This window comes from Martes martes (assembly GCF_963455335.1).
Source record: "Martes martes genome assembly, chromosome: 3".
NCBI classification, from domain to species: Eukaryota; Metazoa; Chordata; class Mammalia; order Carnivora; family Mustelidae; genus Martes; species Martes martes.
Genome location: NC_137890.1, coordinates 78,002,877 through 78,023,908, shown reverse-complemented (window position 1 = coordinate 78,023,908; position 21,032 = coordinate 78,002,877). Strand labels below are relative to the sequence as shown.

The 21,032-nt window shown below is 40.3% G+C and overlaps 1 protein-coding gene across 2 annotated transcripts in view; it reads left to right on the top strand.

Annotated features, from left to right (window-relative positions):
* The first annotated feature begins 2,535 nt into the window (after window positions 1–2,535).
* TNFRSF19 (TNF receptor superfamily member 19) overlaps window positions 2,536–21,032 on the top strand; it is an 82,478-nt gene continuing 63,981 nt past the window's right edge. Inside the window, exons 1-3 of one of the 2 annotated variants that reach the window (XM_080798418.1) lie at window positions 2,536–2,740; window positions 13,910–14,015; window positions 15,651–15,761. In XM_080798418.1, coding sequence (XP_080654544.1) covers window positions 13,947–14,015; window positions 15,651–15,761 — 180 coding nt within the window. In that variant the 5' untranslated portion in view covers window positions 2,536–2,740; window positions 13,910–13,946. The remainder of the gene's footprint in view (window positions 2,741–13,909; window positions 14,016–15,650; window positions 15,762–21,032) is intronic. The other variant, XM_080798419.1, reaches the window with a different exon arrangement.

Genomic DNA, 21,032 nt, shown 5'->3' with positions numbered 1-21,032 from the left:
TCCTGAGCTGGCAGATTAAATTCCACTGAGAAAACATTTATTGAACATTTGCTTGGATGTTTGATATTATCAGAAATACAAGTTTGAACAAAATATACCCTTTCTCTGAAGGAATTTTTAACTCCTTAAGGAAGAAAGCTAAGTCACACACACTTAGGACACAAGGGAGGCGTGGCAAGTGCTATCATGGTAGTAAGAAGTCCACAAATCTTGGATGGACCCATGAGAGTTGTGACTTTTGAGCTTGTTTTGAAATAGGAGCAAGGTAAGTAAGTAAGGAGTCAGCACAGTAAGGGAAATAGGTGAGTACAGAGAATAAGTTCAGAAAGCAAAGGGAAGGGGAAGTTCAGGGCACATTTGAGGCCAGGCATGCAGACCAGTTTGGCCAGAATATAAAGTGTGTGGTCTAGAGGAGAGAAAGATAAGACTGAATGTGGGCAGAGCCCAACCATGGCAGTCTTTGAATGCTAATTTAAAGAGTATGAAAGCCATTCTTTACGATGAGGCGCCTCTTGTAAATCTTTTTATTGGCCAGTACCAGTGATGAAAGGCCAGAGGAAGAAGGACTGCTGGACAGACCAGCAAGGAGAGAGATTGGCCAACTGTGGCAATATTCAGGTGAAAGGTAGGGGGTACCTGTACCATGGTGGAAGTAGTGGGACCAAGAGAAAGAGGGGAAGAAAGGGTGAGTGTAGTGACACCTTACAATGGAAGAAAAAATAATCCAGCTTAACAAAGACACTGAGTGCCCTATGTCCTAGACTCTGAGATTGCAAGAAAATAAGACGTGCCTTCAGATGATTGAAGTCTAGGTGAGGAAAGGAGCTCAGATGAACAGATAACTTCAATATAATGACAAGCATGTTAGTGCAGAATATGTAGTAGTACTAGGGGACAGCACAGATGGGCTAGGGAAACTCTCTTCCTCTTTCCTGGATAATGTGGCAGACTCCTCTGTGTGTGCTTTAATGACGGAACAGGCTAGCTGGGCAGCAGCCCCTGATGCTAGGCTAGAACTGCCCAAGTATTGGGGGGACATTCAGCAGGATGGAGAAAGCTGTACTTGTCAGAACTCCTCTCGAAGAGAGTGGGTTTTGCTGGAGGGAATAGTTTGATAAAGTTGTTGGGAAGCTCCACCTACCCACCTCACCTCTCCCTTCCCCTTTTCATCCAGAGAGCAAATTGAACTCAACCATGGATGGTGTTAAACCACCTCTCAATCTAAGGGTGGGAGACTTACCTTGAGGTTCAAGTGCATCGTATTTGTAAATTGTTTATAAAGAAATTGTTACTGAGGTTTATGTTCTGGCTGGGTTAGATTTGAAGTAGATATCCTTGAGGTGTGACACTTGGGAATGATCATACTTTTAACGTGTGTTTCACAAGAACCTGGTCTATCACTAATGGCATTCTCAAGATCACAAGACCTGCTATCAGAAATTAATTAGAACAACTTACTCATTCATTTATTCATTCAACAAATATTTATTGAGGAGCTACTATGGGCTTTGAGGTATGGTAAGGAAACATAGGCTATCGTTTCATCCAAAGAGTGGTGCAGTTGTGTCAGGAAAACAAAACCAACACACAAAAAGTGGATGCCTCTTTGTACCAGAGTCATGCACAGTATTTTGTGTTTGAAGGAAATTTTGCCTTTGGTTCACTCACTGGACAGTTGAAACAATAATTGCTTACATTTCTATAGCATTCTACTGCTGAAAAATATTTTTTTTAACATATATGATTCTTTTACTCCTTCCAACAAATCTGCAAACTGGGCACCGTTAGCTCCATTTCATAAATGCACAAACTAAAGTTTGTAAGTTTCAACACCTTGCACCAAGCAATTGTAGAGGTATGGAGCCTGGATTCTGTGCTCCCCCGCATGGCCAGGGCTTTGAGCATATTGAGCGACCCTATGGGTTGGATTGGGCTAGTGCTGGTGTGGAAGAGGTGGACACGGGCTCGTACAAAGATTCACCTTAACTGACCACTAGAGGTTTCTGTCCTGGGGTGGGGGGAGGTGGTTTGTGCCTTGATTGAGTATCTGCTGGGAAAAAAATACATCAATGAATGAATGAATGAGAAGGTTATTGATGAACTGGTGATTTTGATCAGCCAGAGTAAACGTGCCACATCGTTTTCTGGGGGGCCTTTCTACCTACGCAAAAGCAGGTGCTGGGTAGAATGTAATCAGGCAAAGGAAAGGTACAAAAGTCCTGGGAAAAATACGTCCAGGGTAGAAACGACGGATCTCCCTTCGCTGCAGGCAGTTCCCCTAACATAGCCAAGCGCTTGCTGATCTGGGTGTACCCGTTTCTTCCCCTCCCCCCGCCCAACCCTGTGGCCCTTGTAGGCCTGCGGGACTCATTCACCAGCTCCCGCTGCCGCAGGGGGCGCGCCACCCGCGCCTCAGACCTCTGCAGGGAAAGCCTGGCGCAGCCGAGCCTAGGCTGCCCAGCGCCGGGGGCGGGACCAGGGGCGGGCGGGGCCCGGGTGGGCGGGGCCCCAGGTGGGCGGGGCGCGGGAGGCGGCGGCCGTTGCCGGGCTACCGACGAGCGCTGAGCCCGCGGCGCGGGGAAGCGCTCAGCGTGCTCGCGGTGAGAGGACCCCGGACCCACAGCCCTCCCGGTACGCTGCACCCGGCCTTTTTCGTGCGCCCCTTTGGCAGCGAGTTCGGCTTGGGCCTGAAGGCAGGACGGGGAGCGCGGGCGGCGGAGCGTCCCAGGTGACAGAGAAGGTAGGTGTCCCGCTCCGCCAGGGGCTGCGCGGCGGTCCCTAGTCCTCGCCCCGGGTGGATTCCCCGAGGAATGGCAGCCCGGGAAGAGGCGGCTGCCGAACGGGAGGGTCGCTGGCGAGGGCTGCTCCAGTGCAGAGGAGGGGGGCGGTCGGACCGAGCCGGGAGAAGGCGACCCCCCGGGACAGGGGTGACAGCCAGGGCAGGAGGTCTTGTCTGGGGAGAAGGCACCGGAGATGCTGGAACCAAGGAAGCCACGGCGGGAGCGACGCGGGAGGGTGAAAGCCTCCCGGTCTCAGTCCACGATGGGAGTGACGGGACTTCGTCTTTCCAGGCAAGGATCTTGTAAACAGAAAACCAAAGGTTTGTGAGTGTGTAAATAAATCTGCGTGAGGCTTAACCCGGGCGCGGAACGGTGGCGCTGCAGGGTCTGTGCTGGGCACCTCGCAGCTGCGCGGCGTCCCTGCGTGGACTCCCGCTGCTCCGGAGGAACCGTGTGCAGGCCTGGACTGCCTACCCACCGTAGCTGGGGAGGTGCAACGAGAGCGCTCCCAGCGCTTGTAAGTAGTCCATAAACAGAGCATTCCGTGGGAAAATAACGTTTCGCAGATATCAGCACTCTCTGTTAGTACAGTGATGGGTAGAGCATGTAATACATTTGAGAGAAAGGTCAGTGCTCACAGTCCTTGTCTATTCATCAAACATACATTTAGGAAATCCGTGTCACATTGTGCATTTTTATTAAAGGACTCAATTTGCAAACAAAACCATAAGACTTGTTCAGTAATTCTTGAAACTAACTGAAAATACTTATGAAGGTGTAATTTTTACTCCATTGAGGGTTTTCCTTTACTAGAAGATAATTTCTTCACATAAAGAGGAAACAGTTATTGTTAAACATGACTTAATGCAAACAGAAGATTTTAATATGCTGTTATTTCATGATCAGATACTTCTCTTCAAAAGGGAGGATTATATTGCATTAGTTCAGGATTTACTCAGTATGTTCTCTGTTGTGAAGTTTTACCTTAGGCATTTTTGCCAAAGCTACTTTCATGTAGTTTACAAATATTTCAAGCACTCCTTACTCTCTGATTTAAAGAACAGTAACTTAGAGGGGGTGAGAATTGAGTCCCACTGTGGAAGAAAGAGTTTGACATTAATTATTATTCACAGAAATGTGGGTACTTAAAAAGAATGTATCTTTGGGTGATATTTATCAAGTCGTTCTGAAAATTCTACAAAACACAGACATGCAATTTCATTGCGAAAATATTACCTTGACATCAGTACATAGAACGTTATCATGAGCTCTGTATGTTCTTTATTTTTTAAATCCATGAAACTGTCTTATGACATCTATGTTATTACTGAGACCACATGACTTTATTGACTTGAGAATTTTTTCCATAGTAAGTGTTAGTATTTTCTGGGATGTTGATGGAAGTTATCTGCCCTTTGATGAGAGTGTCTTTTGACTCTGAGCCCCAGACTGCATCTTGAATTTGAGGTTAAGAACATGTAAAGACTTTTCATGCACTTGAAGTTGCAGTGTTAAAAGTACCTTTCCTATCTAGAAACTTGAATAAGGAGCACTGCTAGTATATAAGTAGCTATAAGAGTCTTTTCAAAACAGCAGAAAATGATTTTTTTTTTTTTTTTACCTCAGATGATCATCAGTTTTAGTTTACACTTACCTGCACACACATATGAATAGAAAATGAATGGAGGCATGTAATTGTCATATGCTGTCCTTAATATGTTAGTTTAGTTTACCAGTTATAGCTCTAGTACATGAATCGAGGGCATGTTGGAGACTTTTGAAACATAAGTGAGAATTTGATTCTCCTTTTTCACCTATTTAGATCTTTGAACTGAAGCTTAACCCAACCCCCTGTGACTATTTCCATTATTCAGACATTAATACAACACAAACAAAAAAACTGCAGGCATCTTGAATGTAGGAAGAAAAAGCAAGTCCTTTTAAATCTGATGAGTCAGTATTTAAAGTCAAGCATTTAAAATTCAGGAAAAGGCTAACATGCCCTATCTATGTTCACCACAGGTTGAATGAGAATACCCACCTTGAATAAATGTACGCTCCAAATAAATAGACAGCTGCTTATGTGACAAGAGAGCCAGGACAGTTCAACAGCGAAGTACATTCGTCTCATGGCAGCTGATTATTAAACGTTCATAGCCTTTTTAAAGTAACTTCCTAGCTGAAGAAAAAAGAACAGTAAAGCAGTATGAACACAATTTCTTTTCATGATTTACGGGTTAAGCAGTGAGTTCATTCATCCTATTTTATCCGGCTAAAATGTTTACATTTAAAAGTAAAATGTTTAAACAGTATTGGGCTATCTTTTAATCCACACATCACAGAATATGTACATTTTACACTGAAGTTTTAAAACCTGGGTTTTAAAAAGAGAACAAGGACCCCTCAGCAATTAGATAAAACAAAGGAACTTGTATATCTAAAGATTAAATATTATGTAGCCACTCTTCAGTGGACTTGGATAGGTCCAAAATGAGGAGATCTGAAGGAATGGACACTACTTACACTAGAAAAGAGCACTTCAGATGTTTCAAAGAGAGGTTTTGGATTTGATCCAGACTTCTAAAATAAAAATTGAAACAGCTGTGTTTTAGAAATGGTTATGCACAGTTCTCTTAAGATACACTGTGTCGGCATTGGAGGTCCCCACAGTCCTTGATGCTACAGTTGTTCTACTTGTATTTTGAGATAGAGAAACATTTATGAATGGGGGGGGGGAGATTTATGAATTGCCTGCATTACAATATGCTGCATTTGAGAATACTGACAGTGACTTTCTGAACACAAGGATGACAGAGTCTACAACTCAGAGAAACAAAAAGAATTAGTCTCCAAAAACCCTATCCTATGTTAAGTTCTGTTTGGGGGGGGGGAAATATATATATATATATACACACATACATACATATATATATATAGAGAGAGAGAGAGAGGAAGAGAGAGAGAGAAGCCTGACAGTGAGTGGTCCCTAATGTTTTTGAACTTTGGGGGAATTGAAGATATTGTGTTTGGCAACAGAACATTGTAAAGCTTGTTGAGTTTTTTAGTAGAAAATATTTCATGATTTGAAAAAGGGAAATCTTTCTCATTCCCCAGCCAACAACAATATGTATGTGCTTACTACCACATGCCTTTGTGAGCTTCCTAGGCTACAAAAGAGGCTGCCAGCTCTATGATGTAGGAGGAATGATTTTCAGAACATAATGAAATTGAAGGCTAAGATAGAGGCAGGCTAGAGGCCAGGGCTTATTGTCCTGTTTGGAAATAGCTGTACCCTAAATTTCTAACTGATTTTTTATTCTCTCGGTGTATGGCACTGACATTATTTCTAAGCCATTCATGATTATGTTCCACCATTAAAATGTAGTAGACTGTATGTATAGCATTGGCTTTATTTCAATGCTGATTTTATAAATTGTAAGCCTGCCAGTTTACTTTAATGTTGATTTTTTAAAAAAATATTTCAGTTTATTGCATATTGGAAAAATGTATGAGTTAAATGTGGCTTTATTACATAATGGTGATACAGTTTTATGAGATGAAAACTGTTATGTATTGCATACACTGTATGTTAGATAATAAATCAAATAACTTTAAAGGATAAAAAAATAAAGAAATTCTTTTATTCTGAAAAAACTATCCAGATTATTTGAATTATTCTGAAATTTATCTACTTTGGTCATTTGTAAGATAAAAAATAAAGATCATTCTCAGAAAGGTTACTGAATTAGGGGGTGCTTGGGTGACTTAGTTGGTTAAGAAACCAACTCTTGATTGCAGCTCAGGTCTTGATCTCAGGGTTGTGAGTTCAAGCCCTGTGTTGGGCTCCATGCTGGGTGTGTAGCCTACTTAAAAAAAAAAAAAAAAAAAAAAGAAAAAGAAAAAAAGAAAAAGGAAGGAAGGAAGAAAGGTTACTGAATTGTTAAAATTAGAAAAATAAATAACAGATTCTCGAGTGAGCTTTGTTAATATTATAGCACTGTATTCAAGAAGTGGTGTCCTGAACTGAATTGTTCAGTTTACTAATTTATATTTCAATCTCAAGTTATAGTTGCACATATTTTCCACATATATTGCTTTAGCCCTTATAACGATCCTAAGAGCTAAAATATTATCCCTAATTAATGAAGTTCTTCATTCATTCAATGAATATTGTGGGTGAGCTACAGTTCTAGAGCAAAATCACTATTCTTGTCATTGAGTCCTCAAACCATAACTGGTTGGTTGGTGCTGGAGTGAAGGGAGGGAGCTCAGTGTGTCCTTAGGGAATGGTGGAGACTGGGACACTAGAAAGTACTTGTTCTGTGTAAGGGACAACTGATGATCAGCTCTAACTCATGTTGTCTTGATGTGGAACCAGATTTTTCTAATTTTTCAGAAAAATTCTTTAATTTTATATTGAAAACGTATTTTAAAAAATTAACCACTGCAGTGACTGAAGAAAATAATGCAACACATGGCCAGCAAATAGAGTGAAGTAACTAGGTAATTATGCTGCAAGGTAGAGATGAGCCCAGGGTGCAATGGAAACACAAAGGACAAGTGCCATGCGAGATTTAGGAAGATCCCAGAAGAACATTGACAGATTGTGGGGCAGGCATGGTAGATATAGTCAGTCACAGTACATATAGGTAGGTCCCAAGGCAAAAGAGGGGGCAGCAATTAGGTACACTGTAGGTTGAAACAACCTACAGTGGTGGGATCCACTGTGGTTTGGGATCCAGTGGTCTGCCCAGCCAATAAAAAATGGTGCCTACAGCTGCTCCTCCCTAGGGGGCTCCTGGGAAGGGCTGCCTGAGACCCTGCCTCTGTGTCTGTTGACACACCAGCACAGGGTTTCATGATTTGGACAAGGAAGCAGAAGGGGAGTGCATTTCAGCACCTTGTAGGATTCATCCCCTTTAGAGGTTGGCCAATCAGGACACTCATATTCGTTACCAGTCATTCAAATGAGCAGACTAAGCAGCTTGATTTGATAAGCAGCCACTTTCTGTGCAGCTGAACAGAATGTTTGCCAGCTCCATGCTTCCGGCTCCTGTGTCTTCTTTTTTGCTTGCCTGTTTCTCCCGAGACTGCCACTCTGTTTGATACCGTGGAAAAGCAGTCAGTGAGGCGGAAGTTCCAAACTGCTAGAAGATAGGAGTCCTTTCCTTTCCTTTCCTTTTCCTTTTCCTTTTCCTTACTGCTTGGCTAGAGCCAGTTTCTCTTGCACGCGTGTTGCAAAAAATGGTTGCTGGATTGCTAGTAGATGATATCTGGTCTGGATTTTTTTTTTTTTCTTTTTTTGGCAAACTGTGAAAACCCGCAATCCCAATAATCTGTATGTCTTGTGTCTCATGGTTGATAAGTCATCTCCAAATAAACAGAATGCTGAAGCATATAAAAACATTTTTCTATCTGGGCCAAATCCTGAATCCTCAGAAGTTAAAAGGCAATTTCAATAAATACCCTTTTATTTTCTTATTTTTATTTTAAATATTATTGCTTACACACTTGTTATTTCATGAAATTTTTCTTCTTTTTATGAATACCAAAGCATTTCACAAGGTTATTTCATTTTCTTCCAGGAAATGCAAGGTCACATGTATAACACCCCGCCAGCTAAAATGTTGTTTCTAAATACCCCCTTGCTGGGCTGTACTCAAGGAGATGCTACCGCCCCAGCTAAGCTGTGAGCTACCCGGAAGTACACCTTTGTAGCGCCCTGCCCTGCTTGACACTGCCTCCTTTCAAGCACCTAATAACCACTTAATCAAAGTGTGTTGAATAAATGGATAAATCACTAAATGTATTATTTTGTAATGTAGTTTTGCTTCTGTTGATCATTTTTGTTCCCGTCGTCCTCCTGTCCCATGGGCCATTGGATGCTGCAGCCTAGGATGATACGACCCTAAGTCAACCTTGTGGAGTGCCTGAGCACCCCATTTTGTAGTTACTAGGCATGGATTTTATTTGGTTTTCACCGTTTCTATTACGTGTCCTTTGATCCTCAGTGTTCTCTCAAATGGAATAGAAATAAATATCTAGGGACGCCTGGGTGGCTCAGTTGGTTAAGCAGCTGCCTTCGGCTCAGGTCATGATCCCAGCATCCTGGGATCGAGTCCCACATCGGGCCCCTTGCTCGGCAGGGAGCCTGCTTCTCCCTCTGCCTCCGTCTGCCAGTGCTCTCTTTCTCTCTCTCTCTCTGACAAATAAATAAATAAAATCTTAAAAAAAATAAAAAAAAGAAATAAATATCTACTCTAGAGTGTGGTAGTAAAGAAAAAAATTATACTTTTTTTTTTTTTAATAAAGCCTTAACATAGTACTCAACATAAAAATGCTCAGTTCAGGCTTTGAATTGATTCTTTGTCTTTGAATGGATTCTTCATCTTTGAATGTTTTCTGCATACCAGTAGGTCCAGAGGTCTTAAAATGTTAGTGGCCACTGGACTGTGACCGTCTGAGTAATGTCTCCTGATGGTCTAACAAGTTACAGTCTTCAAAGACCATCACATACATTGGATCATTTGATTTTCAATACCAATGTCATTAACCACAATAATAATTATCGCCAACACTTATGTAGCACTGATAATGTACCAGAAACAGTTTGGATCAGTTCACCCTCTTAGACATGCTTTGTAAGTACTATTAAACTCACCAATTCCTCACAGCAATTTCAGAAGGCAGATATTATCACTATGCCCAATGTAGAGATGAGGAAACTGAGACTAGGGTAAGTCACTTGGCCAAGGTCACATGCCAGTAGGTGACATTCTCAGTGCAACTGCCACAGTAACCACATCGGCCCCAGCCGTCCGTTAAGTGTTCTAGGCACTGGGCTAAGCGCTTGATATACATTGTCTCAGATAATCCTCACACCAGCCTTGTGAGATAGGTTCTATCTTTATCTCAACAGATGTGTAGTTTCAAAGTGAACTTGCTAAGAAATGGGGCTGAAAACCCAGGTGTTCTTGTCACCATTTCCCCCTGAGAGTTTCCCCAAAGAGCCAGGCTCTTTTTACCCATACTCGGTTTACATGCAGAAAAGTATTTGAACTTGGACTTGAGATCATCCCAACTGCTGTCAGGACAATCTACCCAGGCTAAATTCTTTCCCAGCCTCTTGGTATAAAAAACCCAGGCTAGGAGAGAAGTCACAGAAAAGAGAAGTGACATATTCCAGTGGTGCATTTTTTATATCTAGCTCCAGGGTAAGAAATCTTCTGTTAAAAACTCACATTTGGGGGGTGCCTGGGTGGCTCAGTGGGTTAAAGCCTCTGCCTTTGGCTCAGGTCATGATCCCAGGGTCCTGGGATGGAGCCCCACATCAGGCTCTCTGCTCAGCGGGGAGCCTGCTTTCCCCCTCTTTCTCTCTGTCTGCCTCTTTGCCTACTTGTGATCTCTGTCTATCAAATAAATGGATAAAATCTTTAAAAACAAAAACTCACATTTTTAAAAAAGTGAATTAGGATTTTTAAAAAGTACATCACCGTATCATTCAATCCTGTCTTCTAGTCCAATGCATTTAATGCCTTATAGATATGACATGGTAATAGGACATATCTGAGATAGAATATTTATTCTTATTCACTACAGAAGAATTAAGTCAGTTATGTGCAACCAAATGTCACTTGTTTTCCGCAATATACTTTTTATTGTTATGTGCATCTTTATTCACTTAATTAATTCAGCAAACATTTATGTGCCTATATGAGCCAGGTACTAAGCTACACACTGGGAATACAAAGAGTAATATGGTAGTGTCCCTATTTTAAAGGAACATACAGTCTGGTGAGTGAAACTGGTATACCAGTAAGCATAATCGCTATGTCATGTGATTGATGCCATGCGTGAATGCAGAAAGACCTATCGGACCATGGGAAGCATGGGAATGGGAAGTGTGCTTAGTCATGAACACCATCTTGGCAGAGTGAAAACTGAGCAGTTTCTCGGTGGGATTTAGTGAGAAAGGCTCTCAGACCAAGGTTACAGTCTGTGCAAGAGGGCAAGACCACAGGTGTTCAGGAGAAATGTGGGCATTGGGCTATGGCAGGGCTAGATGGGTGTGAGAGCAGTGACCAGGAATGACAAGGGTGGGGGGCACTAGCAGATGAGGTTATGAAGAGGACAGGTGCCAGGCTAAGGACCTTCAAGGGTAATTTGCCAAGATAAACCCACTCAAACTATTCAACTTAGCATGTGTGTTGAGAAAATAAGACAAGTCAGCACATAGGATATAGTTCCGTTCAGGTTTTTTGTGCTCTATCATCTAAAAGAAATCTCCTTCTGATGCAAAAATCATAGTACTTCAATTTTCTTTTTTCTTGTAATAGTTTTTATGTGGTTTTTATCTCATGACTACTTTTAATTTATAGACTTTCTTTTTTATTTTTACTTATTCATTTGAGAAAGAGAGAGCAAAAACAGGGGGAGAGGAAGAAGCAGATTCCCCCACTGAACAGGGAGCCCGACATGGGGCTCTATCCCACAATCCTGGAGATCATGACCTGAGCGAAGGCAGGTATCTGCTTAATTATCTGAGCCACCCAGGTGCCCCATAATTTATAGACTTTTCAAGGAGGACTATATAATTTACCTTTTTGCTTCAAGAACATTACACATGTATTTTTTTTTCATTATTAATGAAGTACTTACACTAGAAAGAACTTTTAGGAAGAAGAGGGGAAAAAATTCGTCCAGAATTCCCCAATATGAACCTAACCACTGATGGTATTTTGACTTATTTATTTTTTTACATAACAGGTGTATCTTCTAAAGTCAAAGTCATATTGCCATAACTTCTAACTTGATGTGCATGGTAGTGATTGCCTTTACAAGAAGATGCTACAGTATTTGTGTGCCTTCACAATAATTAGTACAGAGTTCCAGTGTAATGGTCCATCCAAACTAGATGCTTGATTGTGGCATGCGCTGACTCTATCGATCTCTTTTCTCTCAAATTTTGTGTAAATGCTTTGGTATGTATACCCTCTTTTCCCTCTTAGCTTAATCCAGCAGATTTTATGTTTTTCTTTTAAAAAATCAGCACATTTTAAAAAATTTTTAAAATTAGGACCATGTCAAGAAAGAGATAGCCCAAAGCATGTCTTTCAGGGAATGTGATTTTATCTTCTCATCCCAGTCCTGTGCCTGCAAAACAGGAAGCTGCCTGGTTGGGTAATGGCTGGGTCATTTTGAGATATGCAAAAGAAGCTATGACCAAGGAGCTGGAAAAGCCAAAAAACCTTTGAATTCTGTCAAAATGGGTCATTCATTCCACAAACATAGGAGTGATTTTTCATTGTGCAGATAATTGGAGCTATTCAGGCAGCTGGAACAGCCTTCTGGGGTTGTCTGTCTCCAGACCGTGTTCAGGCTCACCCCAGGGCTGGCTGCTTGGCCAACAGAGAGACAGCAGCCTGACCGCCGAGCTTCCTTTGTTGTTAATTGCTATTGTTTTTCTTAAGGTCTTTGGCCCACAGTTCTGGTTCTCTGCTAAGTAGTCACATTGTCTGCTCTTGGTCTCTGTTAGTTTTGGAAGATTCCACTTTGAAGAGAAACTGAGTCCTTGTTTCTCTACCAAGTAGATGGAGCCACCAGCTGAGTCTCCCCACCCCCCCAATTTTTTTCCCCCAAATTAATCTCTTCTCTGAACATTGTGTGGATCTGAAAAAAAAAAAAAAAAAAAAAAAAAGAGAGAGAAAAAAAAAGACAACTATGTTTGTTTCCACATTTTACGTCATTCTCGCAAAGATAAGGTTTGGCTTACCTTTTCTCGAAAAGTGAATGCCTCCAAGTTCATCATTTGTAAATAATTTTTAGATGTTTTAAAATAATTGCTCATTTTTCTGCTCATAGATTATTTTGATTATACTGGCTGGAGGAAGAACTCACATGCCAGACATTAGCTGTATCTGCTTCTTAGTGGAGCTAGAGGCCCAAGACCCAAGTGTAATGCCTTTATGAAACAGAGCAGATTGTGTTACAGGGTATATACGACTCAGGGACACTGGAGCCAACCCACCCTGGGTGAGAATCCTTCTCTACCTCTTACTAGTGTATCTTTTTTTTTTTTTTAAAGATTTTATTTATTTATTTGACAGACAGAGAGAGAGAGAGAGGAGGAACAGGCTCCCTGCTGAGCAGAGAGCCCGATGCAGGGCTTGATCCCAGGACCCTGGGATCATGACCTGAGCCAAAGGCAGAGGCTTTAACCCACTGAGCCACCCGGGCGCCCCACTAGTGTATCTTTTTATTTTTTTATTTTTTTGTTTTATTTTTTCAGTGTTCCAAGATTCATTGTTTATACACCACACCCAGTGTTCCATGCAATCCATGCTCTCCTTAACACCGACCACCAGGCTCACCCATCCCCCCGACTTGATCCCCTCTAAAACTCTCAGTTCGTTTCTCAGAGTCCACAGTCTCTCACGGTTAGTTTTGAAAAAGGGGCTCAGCCCTCTCTGAGTCTGTTTCCCCATCTCCAAAATGGAGATAAGGATAGATAAGGATAATATCTACTTGTGAAGGTAAACGAGTCCATTAATAAGCTGGAGAATCCCTGGCCTGTAGTGCTTGGCACATATTCATTGCTATTTTATCACCATTCTTGACCTCTTGGCGCTGACCAAACGCATCTACTTGGAAGGTTATATAGTCCCTCTTTGAATATAACTCTCTACTGGGTAGAGTGGTCAAACACTCTAGAGAATTGGGTAGAAAATAAAGACATGTGTAGGGGCATCTGGCTGGCTCAGTTGGGAGAGCATGCCGCTCTTGATCTCCGGGTTGTGAGTTTGAACCCCGCATTGGGTGTAGAGATTACTTTAAAAAGTAAGATCTTTAAAAAAAAAAAAAAAAGAAGAAGAAAATAAAGTTAGGTGTACCCTAGGAGTTCAGAGCCCGTAGGAGTTTTGCATATGTGTAGGGATACAGAGCTTCTAATCTCCTAACCTAAATTGTGAAAGGCTTACCTATTACTTGTCCAATTATCTTTTACCAAGTGATCTCCTTTAAAACATAAATAGTGAGACCTCTAGTATATAGGTTAATGGTAAACATTCTGAGTAAGTACAGAACACAGTGACCAACGTCATCATGGTTAAGTACACCTTCTTGTCTTTTAGAAAACTTCTTCAACAATAAATACATGTAATAAGAGCCATGGCTTTAAAAGTGCTCCTGGAACAAGAGAAAGCATTTCGCATCATCGTAGTTCTACTGGTCTATTTGGTAAGTCAAGTCTTCACTTTCGTAAGAACATGGTGGAAGGGTCAACTTAGTAGTGCTGAAACTATTTTCTATTTCTAATCCCATCTTTTGAATTTTTCTTTCAAATTGTAGTTTATCGATGTTGCAGGCCATTAATAAAAGATTGTTGCTGAGTCTTGACATTTATAGCAATTGTTTGAGATTATTTTATTTACATTTAGATGAAGTAATAAAATCACAGCATTACTCAGAGCCCCATGACAATGGTGCTCCCTTGGGCGTATGGGCATATGTCTCCATAACACACCCTAGGCCCTAACGAGACCACATTCTCTTTGGAGCCCATGACTTGTGAAGAAATTAGGATTGATTTTTTTTTTTAAAGATTTTATTTATTTATTTGACAGACAGATCACAAGTAGGCAGAGAGGCAGGCAGAGAGAGAAGGGAGGAAGCAGGCTCCCTGCTAAGCAGAGAGCCCGATGTGGGGCTCGATCCCAGGACGCTGGGATCATGACCTGAGCCAAAGGCAGTGGCTTTAACCCACTGAGCCACCCAGGCGCCCCTAGGATTGATTTTTAAAAGAGCTATTCTTTTTATATGGTTATTTATATCCTTTTTGGTTCCAAAAAGCATTAAAGACAGATGGGGACTTTTAATGTTTGAAAACTTGACTCGAAAGATCTATGCAGGTGTAAGAATTAAGATTTATTTAATCTGGAGATAAGATCATTATCTGCAAACATAAAATGAATTATTGAATTACTAGAGACAGTACCTAAAGTCTTCTTGAAAGACAAAGCAAGAGGAGTTGGGGTCACATTGGAGTCTGAGATTCAGGGAGAGGAGGAAAATTTTCCTTTCTTTCAACTGAGGATGTTCTACATCCATATGACCGGTCTAGAATGGAAGCAGCGGAATTTCTTTCTCAAAGAGATTACAGTCTCTCTGTGGCTGAATGGAATCTACCTCTCGTGAATAAAATCAGACTCCTTAGGATGGGTGTCAAGGGGAGTTAAGAGAGGCAGGAAGAGATTATTAGGCCTTTAGCCCCAGATTTTTTTCTACTCCTGAACCCTACCCCGACTTCTCCCTCCTGCCTGCTAGAGAGGTTCAGACTTTGATATTATTTAGTTAGTTTGCAGGACTTCATTACAAGCACTCCTGCTTCAAGATGGAGGTAGTTTGTACTGAAGAATTACTTATTATTACAATCATCAGAAACAATTTCCTGTGCCCTGGTGTAACAGCCATTCTACAGACCAATAGGTTGTTCACCCAGTGCTTCTTACTTAGAAAAGAGAACAGGTCCTGAGTCATTTTCTACCTTAGACTCTTAGAAAAGTATCAGAAGAAGATAGCCCTGAATTTAAAAAAAAAAAAAAAAAAAAAAAAAAAGAAAGAAAGAAAGAAAAGAAAAGGAACCCTCATTCAGAAAATACAGAAGAGAATCAGGCTTACTGATTTATTTGCTCCACCGATTTATTCAGAAAGTCATTTTTCTTCCTAAAATGAAAATTAAATTGGCCTCACCCTGAATTTAAGCTAACATTCATTGATAGAGTGAATAATAAATACTGATGATGTTCCTTTCTTGCAAAAAAATGTAATTAACTTTCTTTAAAAATACTGTTTTGTGAAACTTTTTTTTTTCAGACATGTAAAGTGACTTGCGAAACAGGAGACTGTCGACAACAAGAATTCAGGGATCGGTCTGGAAATTGTGTTCTCTGCAAGCAATGTGGGCCAGGCATGGAGTTGTCTAAGGTAAATATCGGATGCGTGGTGAAGTTGCAGATCTGTGCTTTGTTTTTTTTGTTTTTGTTTTTTAAGATTTTATTTATTTATTTGAGAGAGGGCGTGAGAGGGAGAGAGAGCATGAACAGGTGGGAGGGGCAGAGGAAGAGGGAAAAGCAGGTTCCTTATTGAGCAGGGAGCCTGATGTGGAGCTTGATCCCAGGACCCTGGGATCATGAGCTGAGCCGAAGGCAGACACTTAACGGACTGAGCTACCCAGGCACCTTAGATCTGGGTTTTTAAAGTACATTCATTTTGGCTAAAAAAGAATGTACTTCACTAGTTCATTGCTAGTGAAGATTCTTGGCTCAGTATGTTACTTTAGCCAAAGATTACACAATTCTCTCTCCAATACCTTTGATTATGTCTTATTGAGCTAAAAGGTATAGGTTCTAATAATTAGAATTTGTTGTTTTGTGTAATTCATGTTCATCATATTTCATTGAAAGAATGAAATTTTTTTTTAAGATTTTATTTATTTATTTGACAGAGATCACAAGTAGGCAGAGAGGCAGGCAGAGAGAGAGAGAGGAGGAAGCAGGCTCCCTGCTGAGCAGAGAGCCCATGTGAGGCTCAATCCCAGGACCCTGGGATCATGACCTGAGCCGAAGGCAGAGGCTTTAACCCACTAAGCCACCCAGGCGCCCGGAAAGAATGGAATTATTAAGGTGTATTTGAATTAATTTATAAGAATCTACTAAAGAATTAAAAGTAAAGCAGTGATAAGAGAAAATGCTAATGCTACTTTCTTCTACTGGACCTTCCTTCTCTTAAAATGAGTATTACCATTGCTAGTCAAGAAGTAGCCTCTCTTGTAACCAAATTCCATGGTGGCGGTACCTTTCCAAACCAGGGTTACGTGCGTTCTTTTGACAATGCAAGAACTATTATTAGTCTCCATGCTGGGCACATGGTATTCCCAGGAGCATTTTAAATATATTCATCTTACCCACTATTTGTTAAGAAGCGGTGTGTTTTAGGAGGGCATATTTCAGGGTCTTGAATATTCTCAGACCTTTCTTTTTTGTTAATGTGTTCAGAGCTATACATCCATTTGCTTTACTTTCTGACCTTTTGAAGATGTAACTTGTTGTGGATAATGGATATATCATTTTGTTCTAAATAAAGCATCAAAGTCTGCGTGTTAGAAAAGGAACAAAAGATTTTTCTTTTTACTTAAAGTGACTTTTAAAAGAGAAGTCCTTTTCTCTTAGAGACTGTCATTATTTAAAGTTGAGTCTTGTCATTCATAGATTTTTGCATCAATGATCCACAAACAGCAGGAAACAAAGCATTCTGCATTCTGCAAGTAATTCCTGGTGGATGGCTTTTCTCTGTTGGTTGTGTTCAGTAAGTTGGGCCATTTAGTATCCTGAGTTTTCCATTTGGATTGAAATTGGCTGACCTTCAAACCCTGTGTTACCTTGAGTGTTAGCTGTAGCATCTCAGCCATTGTTTTTCAGCTCCTACTGATTGTAGTAAGGTGCATTTTCAGACGTAGGTTTTGTGGTGTTAGGCGTAAAAGGATTCTTTAGAGCAGACTTGTAGATCTAGGATCAGTGAACAGAGTAGTGAAAAATGCAACAATGCCCAAGAGGAAAATAGACGATGAAGTTGCTACCTCTCAAAAGTTCTTTCCCCAAATCTCGGTGAAAATCTGAGTGATATTCACAGATTCTGAGAGATGAGTAAATCATTTTCAAGAAGCTACTCCTTCTCCTTCATCCTTTGGATCTAGAGAATATAGCCTGATTCTGGAGAATCAGGTCAGAAGATGAGAGTCTTATAAGCTCTAGTACCTTTTTTTAGTTAGTATTTGTAGCTAAGCTTTTTTTTTAATCAAAAAATTTTATTTAATAAAGCTTTTTTATTTAAAAAATAGGATGAAGATCCTATTGCCCCTAATATTTTTTTTATTTTAAAAATGCATCACCTAAGATTATCTGATAAGTTTTCCTATTTCACACTTTTCCGTGGATTTCCAGAAGAATTATTTTTCTCTAGGTAGTAATTTTCCCCAAGTACTGAAATGGATGTTTACCTCTATGACACTGGAAGCAACCAAAGGGAAACAATCAGAATAATTCTGCCTTTATTACTAATTTTATGTATTAATATTTCTGTTTCAATATTTATTATCATTTTCTACATTAGAAAAAATAGATCAGGCCAAATTGAGTTCAAGAGAATAAAAGTCAAGGTAATGATGTCACTGAAAAATTAGGGTAAGACCCACTCAGATGCACAAATGTTACAAATATAAATACCATGTTCCTGCATGGCCTGCAGTGTCCACCTCAAGGTGGACATGGCACAGCCACAGAGTACGCCTTCGCTAAAGAAGCGAACAAATCAGTCAACCTCAGAGAGTTTTGAGGGCAAAAGAAGTGCCACTTAAATCTTGTCATATAAAAGGTAATGAATTTCTGTGTGTGTGCGTGTTTATGTTATAAATTAAATATTTTGCCAAGTCTTTTATCTTGGTTTTAGCTCCTAGTAAATAAAATTGGTAACTTAGCCTTGCTCATACCCTAAAGAGAGCAAAGGAATTCAAACATATCAATGGAATATAGATATACTCCATTGATATGATTGGACATGTTAGACGTATGGGAACCATATATATATATATATATGGTTAACTAATTAAGGCAAAGAACTTGAGTTTTTAATATATGATTACTTTGGGGCTAGAAATTTCTAAACTATCTATTCCTGATTTGCAGTTTCTTCTTTCCAAGCTGCCTTGATTAAGTCTTTAGCAAGAACATATATCTTTCAGAGGATAAAAAAACAAAAAAACAAAAAACTAAGTTCTGAGTATATTAAAATCAAATAAATCACTTAAATTAACAAATTTATTCAACTGATTAATTATGACATCCATGGTTTACAAATCAAAGGAAAGTTTACTTTTTTGGCTAAGATCAAGCTTTTTAAAAAACACAGTCAGATATTTATAAATAATTGAAATGCTTTTTACTTGTTACACTAAACATAAAATTTGGAAGGGGGATGCCTGTTTATTCATAATGAAATGACTGAATTCAGGAATCTGTACTTTTTAACCGAAGCTTAACCTTTTGGTTACCTGTGGTGCTTGAAATTTTGAATGCACAATAAATATTAAATATTTTAAAGTGAGTTATTAAAAACCATTTTCACCAGATGTGAGAGCTTTCAAATAACCTTCATTCTAACATCATTAAGTTACTTGTTTTGCTATAGTAAACATAACTTAAAACTTATTATCCATTTTCTAATATCATGTCTCTCAACCCAAAATAACAAATGCCGGGTCATGAGGTTCTTTGCATTACAAACATGTTATCTGTGTCTTAAAACTAAAGCCTGGAAATACTTTGGGTAAGCAGGTAGAGTTAAAATTTCCATCTGTGGTTTTATTACTCCTAATGATTATTTTCTTTGGAAGGCATTCAATTCTATTTTTTTTCTAAAGGTGTCTGGGCTTACTTTCCCATTGTTAGGTCTCTGCCATTTCAGACATGTAGTTGGGTTTGGGGGAGGTTCCCGGAATAGCATTCCTGGAGACAGTGTACACTTTGGCACACCTGTCACGTGTGGTCAGTGGTTCCTCTGACCTCTTTTCACTTCCTTTCAATCGTTAGATAGTAAGAAGTCTGCACAGAAGCTCCAGGCTCAATAATAACCATTGTTGCTTGTTTAAATTGAGACGCTTCCCTTCATTAGCCATTTTTTAAATGATTACTTATTTTAACCTTTTACCCTAGACACTTTGGATTATGTGTATCTAAAAGATGTCTCTTAACAAAGATGCACTCTCTCTCAAACATCTCTTCAGTTGTTATTTTGTAATATATATCATGCAATCAAAATAGATAATTAGCCAATGTTTGTTATAATAAGCCAGTTTCTATGTAATATTTGTATATCAAATAATGGAGTCCTTTTAACATATGTCTTAAGTAGGGGGTATAACTTCTCCTGTTTTATAGATGGAGAAACAGACAAAGAGATGGTTAGTTGATCTGTCCATTGTCACCATTAGTAAGTGCTGGGAGAAGGTGCTGGAGCCACATGGGGTAATCATTTTTTTCTCATTTTGCATAGTGCTCATGTATAGTGCTGTCCAGTAGAACTTTCTGCAGTGATGGAACGGTCTGTATCTGTGCTGGCCAAGATGGGAGTTATGAGCCGCTTGAAATGTGTTATTGAATACTTGAAAGGTGGCTTGTGTCACTGAACCACTAGATTTTGCATTTTGATGAATTAAATTTATGTGTTACCACATGAAGTTGTGGCTGTTGTATTGGACAGTGCAGATCTAGAATGATGAACTTCCCTTCAGAAATTCTGGCTCGGGACCAACTTCTGACACAGGGAGATATCTAAATCCTTTGACCTGATGCTTGCGCATTCCAGGAGCTGCCTTCCTGGCCAGCCTCCTTCCTCTCCTTCCTTGGCTATGCCACCCTTAGCCTGGCCACTGGTTTCCAAACATCCAAATGCTTCTCTTCCTCCAGCACTCATGTTTGGCCCAGCCACGTGGGCGCCATTGCCGTGGCTCCTTACACCAGGTAGCATTCTCTATGTTCCCTCCCTGCCATCTGAGCTGTCTCATGGCATGAGTGCTTCTGGTTTCCAGTTGTTTCCCTGAAAGCCCCAAGCATCCTGTCTTCTCAGTCGGGTTCTTTTTTGGCCATTTAACTTAATGGGTAGTCTTCGTGTATCTTTGGGAAAATATAAGACAAACCACTGAGCCATCTGGGCTCGGTTTTGAGGATTTTCTCCTGCTGAGCCATAGCTAGTCTTTCTCTCGTCCAATACAGGGTTTAGGTTTGGAAAGTTTATGAGAAAGAGAATTGATAATGCCTTTTTCCTATGTTCGAGGCAAAAAATAAGTGCTGTTTACATAGCTCCACAAGTGGTACACGCTGGGCATTTGGAGCCACAAATGTGCACAGGAGTGTTACACAGCCGGCCCTTCAGCTGGTGAAAACAAACAGCATTGCAATGCGTGGGGGAGGATGACTTTTGTTTCCCTGAAGTGACCACAGTAGCCTTTTAATTCTTACTGTCTAGAATCTGCCCAGCCACAGCCCCTCCTCCTCTCCAAGTATTAATGCCAACAATGTGCTTTTAACATGATCACCTCCCAGCAGTAAACCAGGAAACTAGTTTTTGCATGAACCACTTGAAACAGTCTTCAAGTCTCTGGCACAGTTTTCAAAGTCAGCTTTTCTAACCAATTATTGGGAT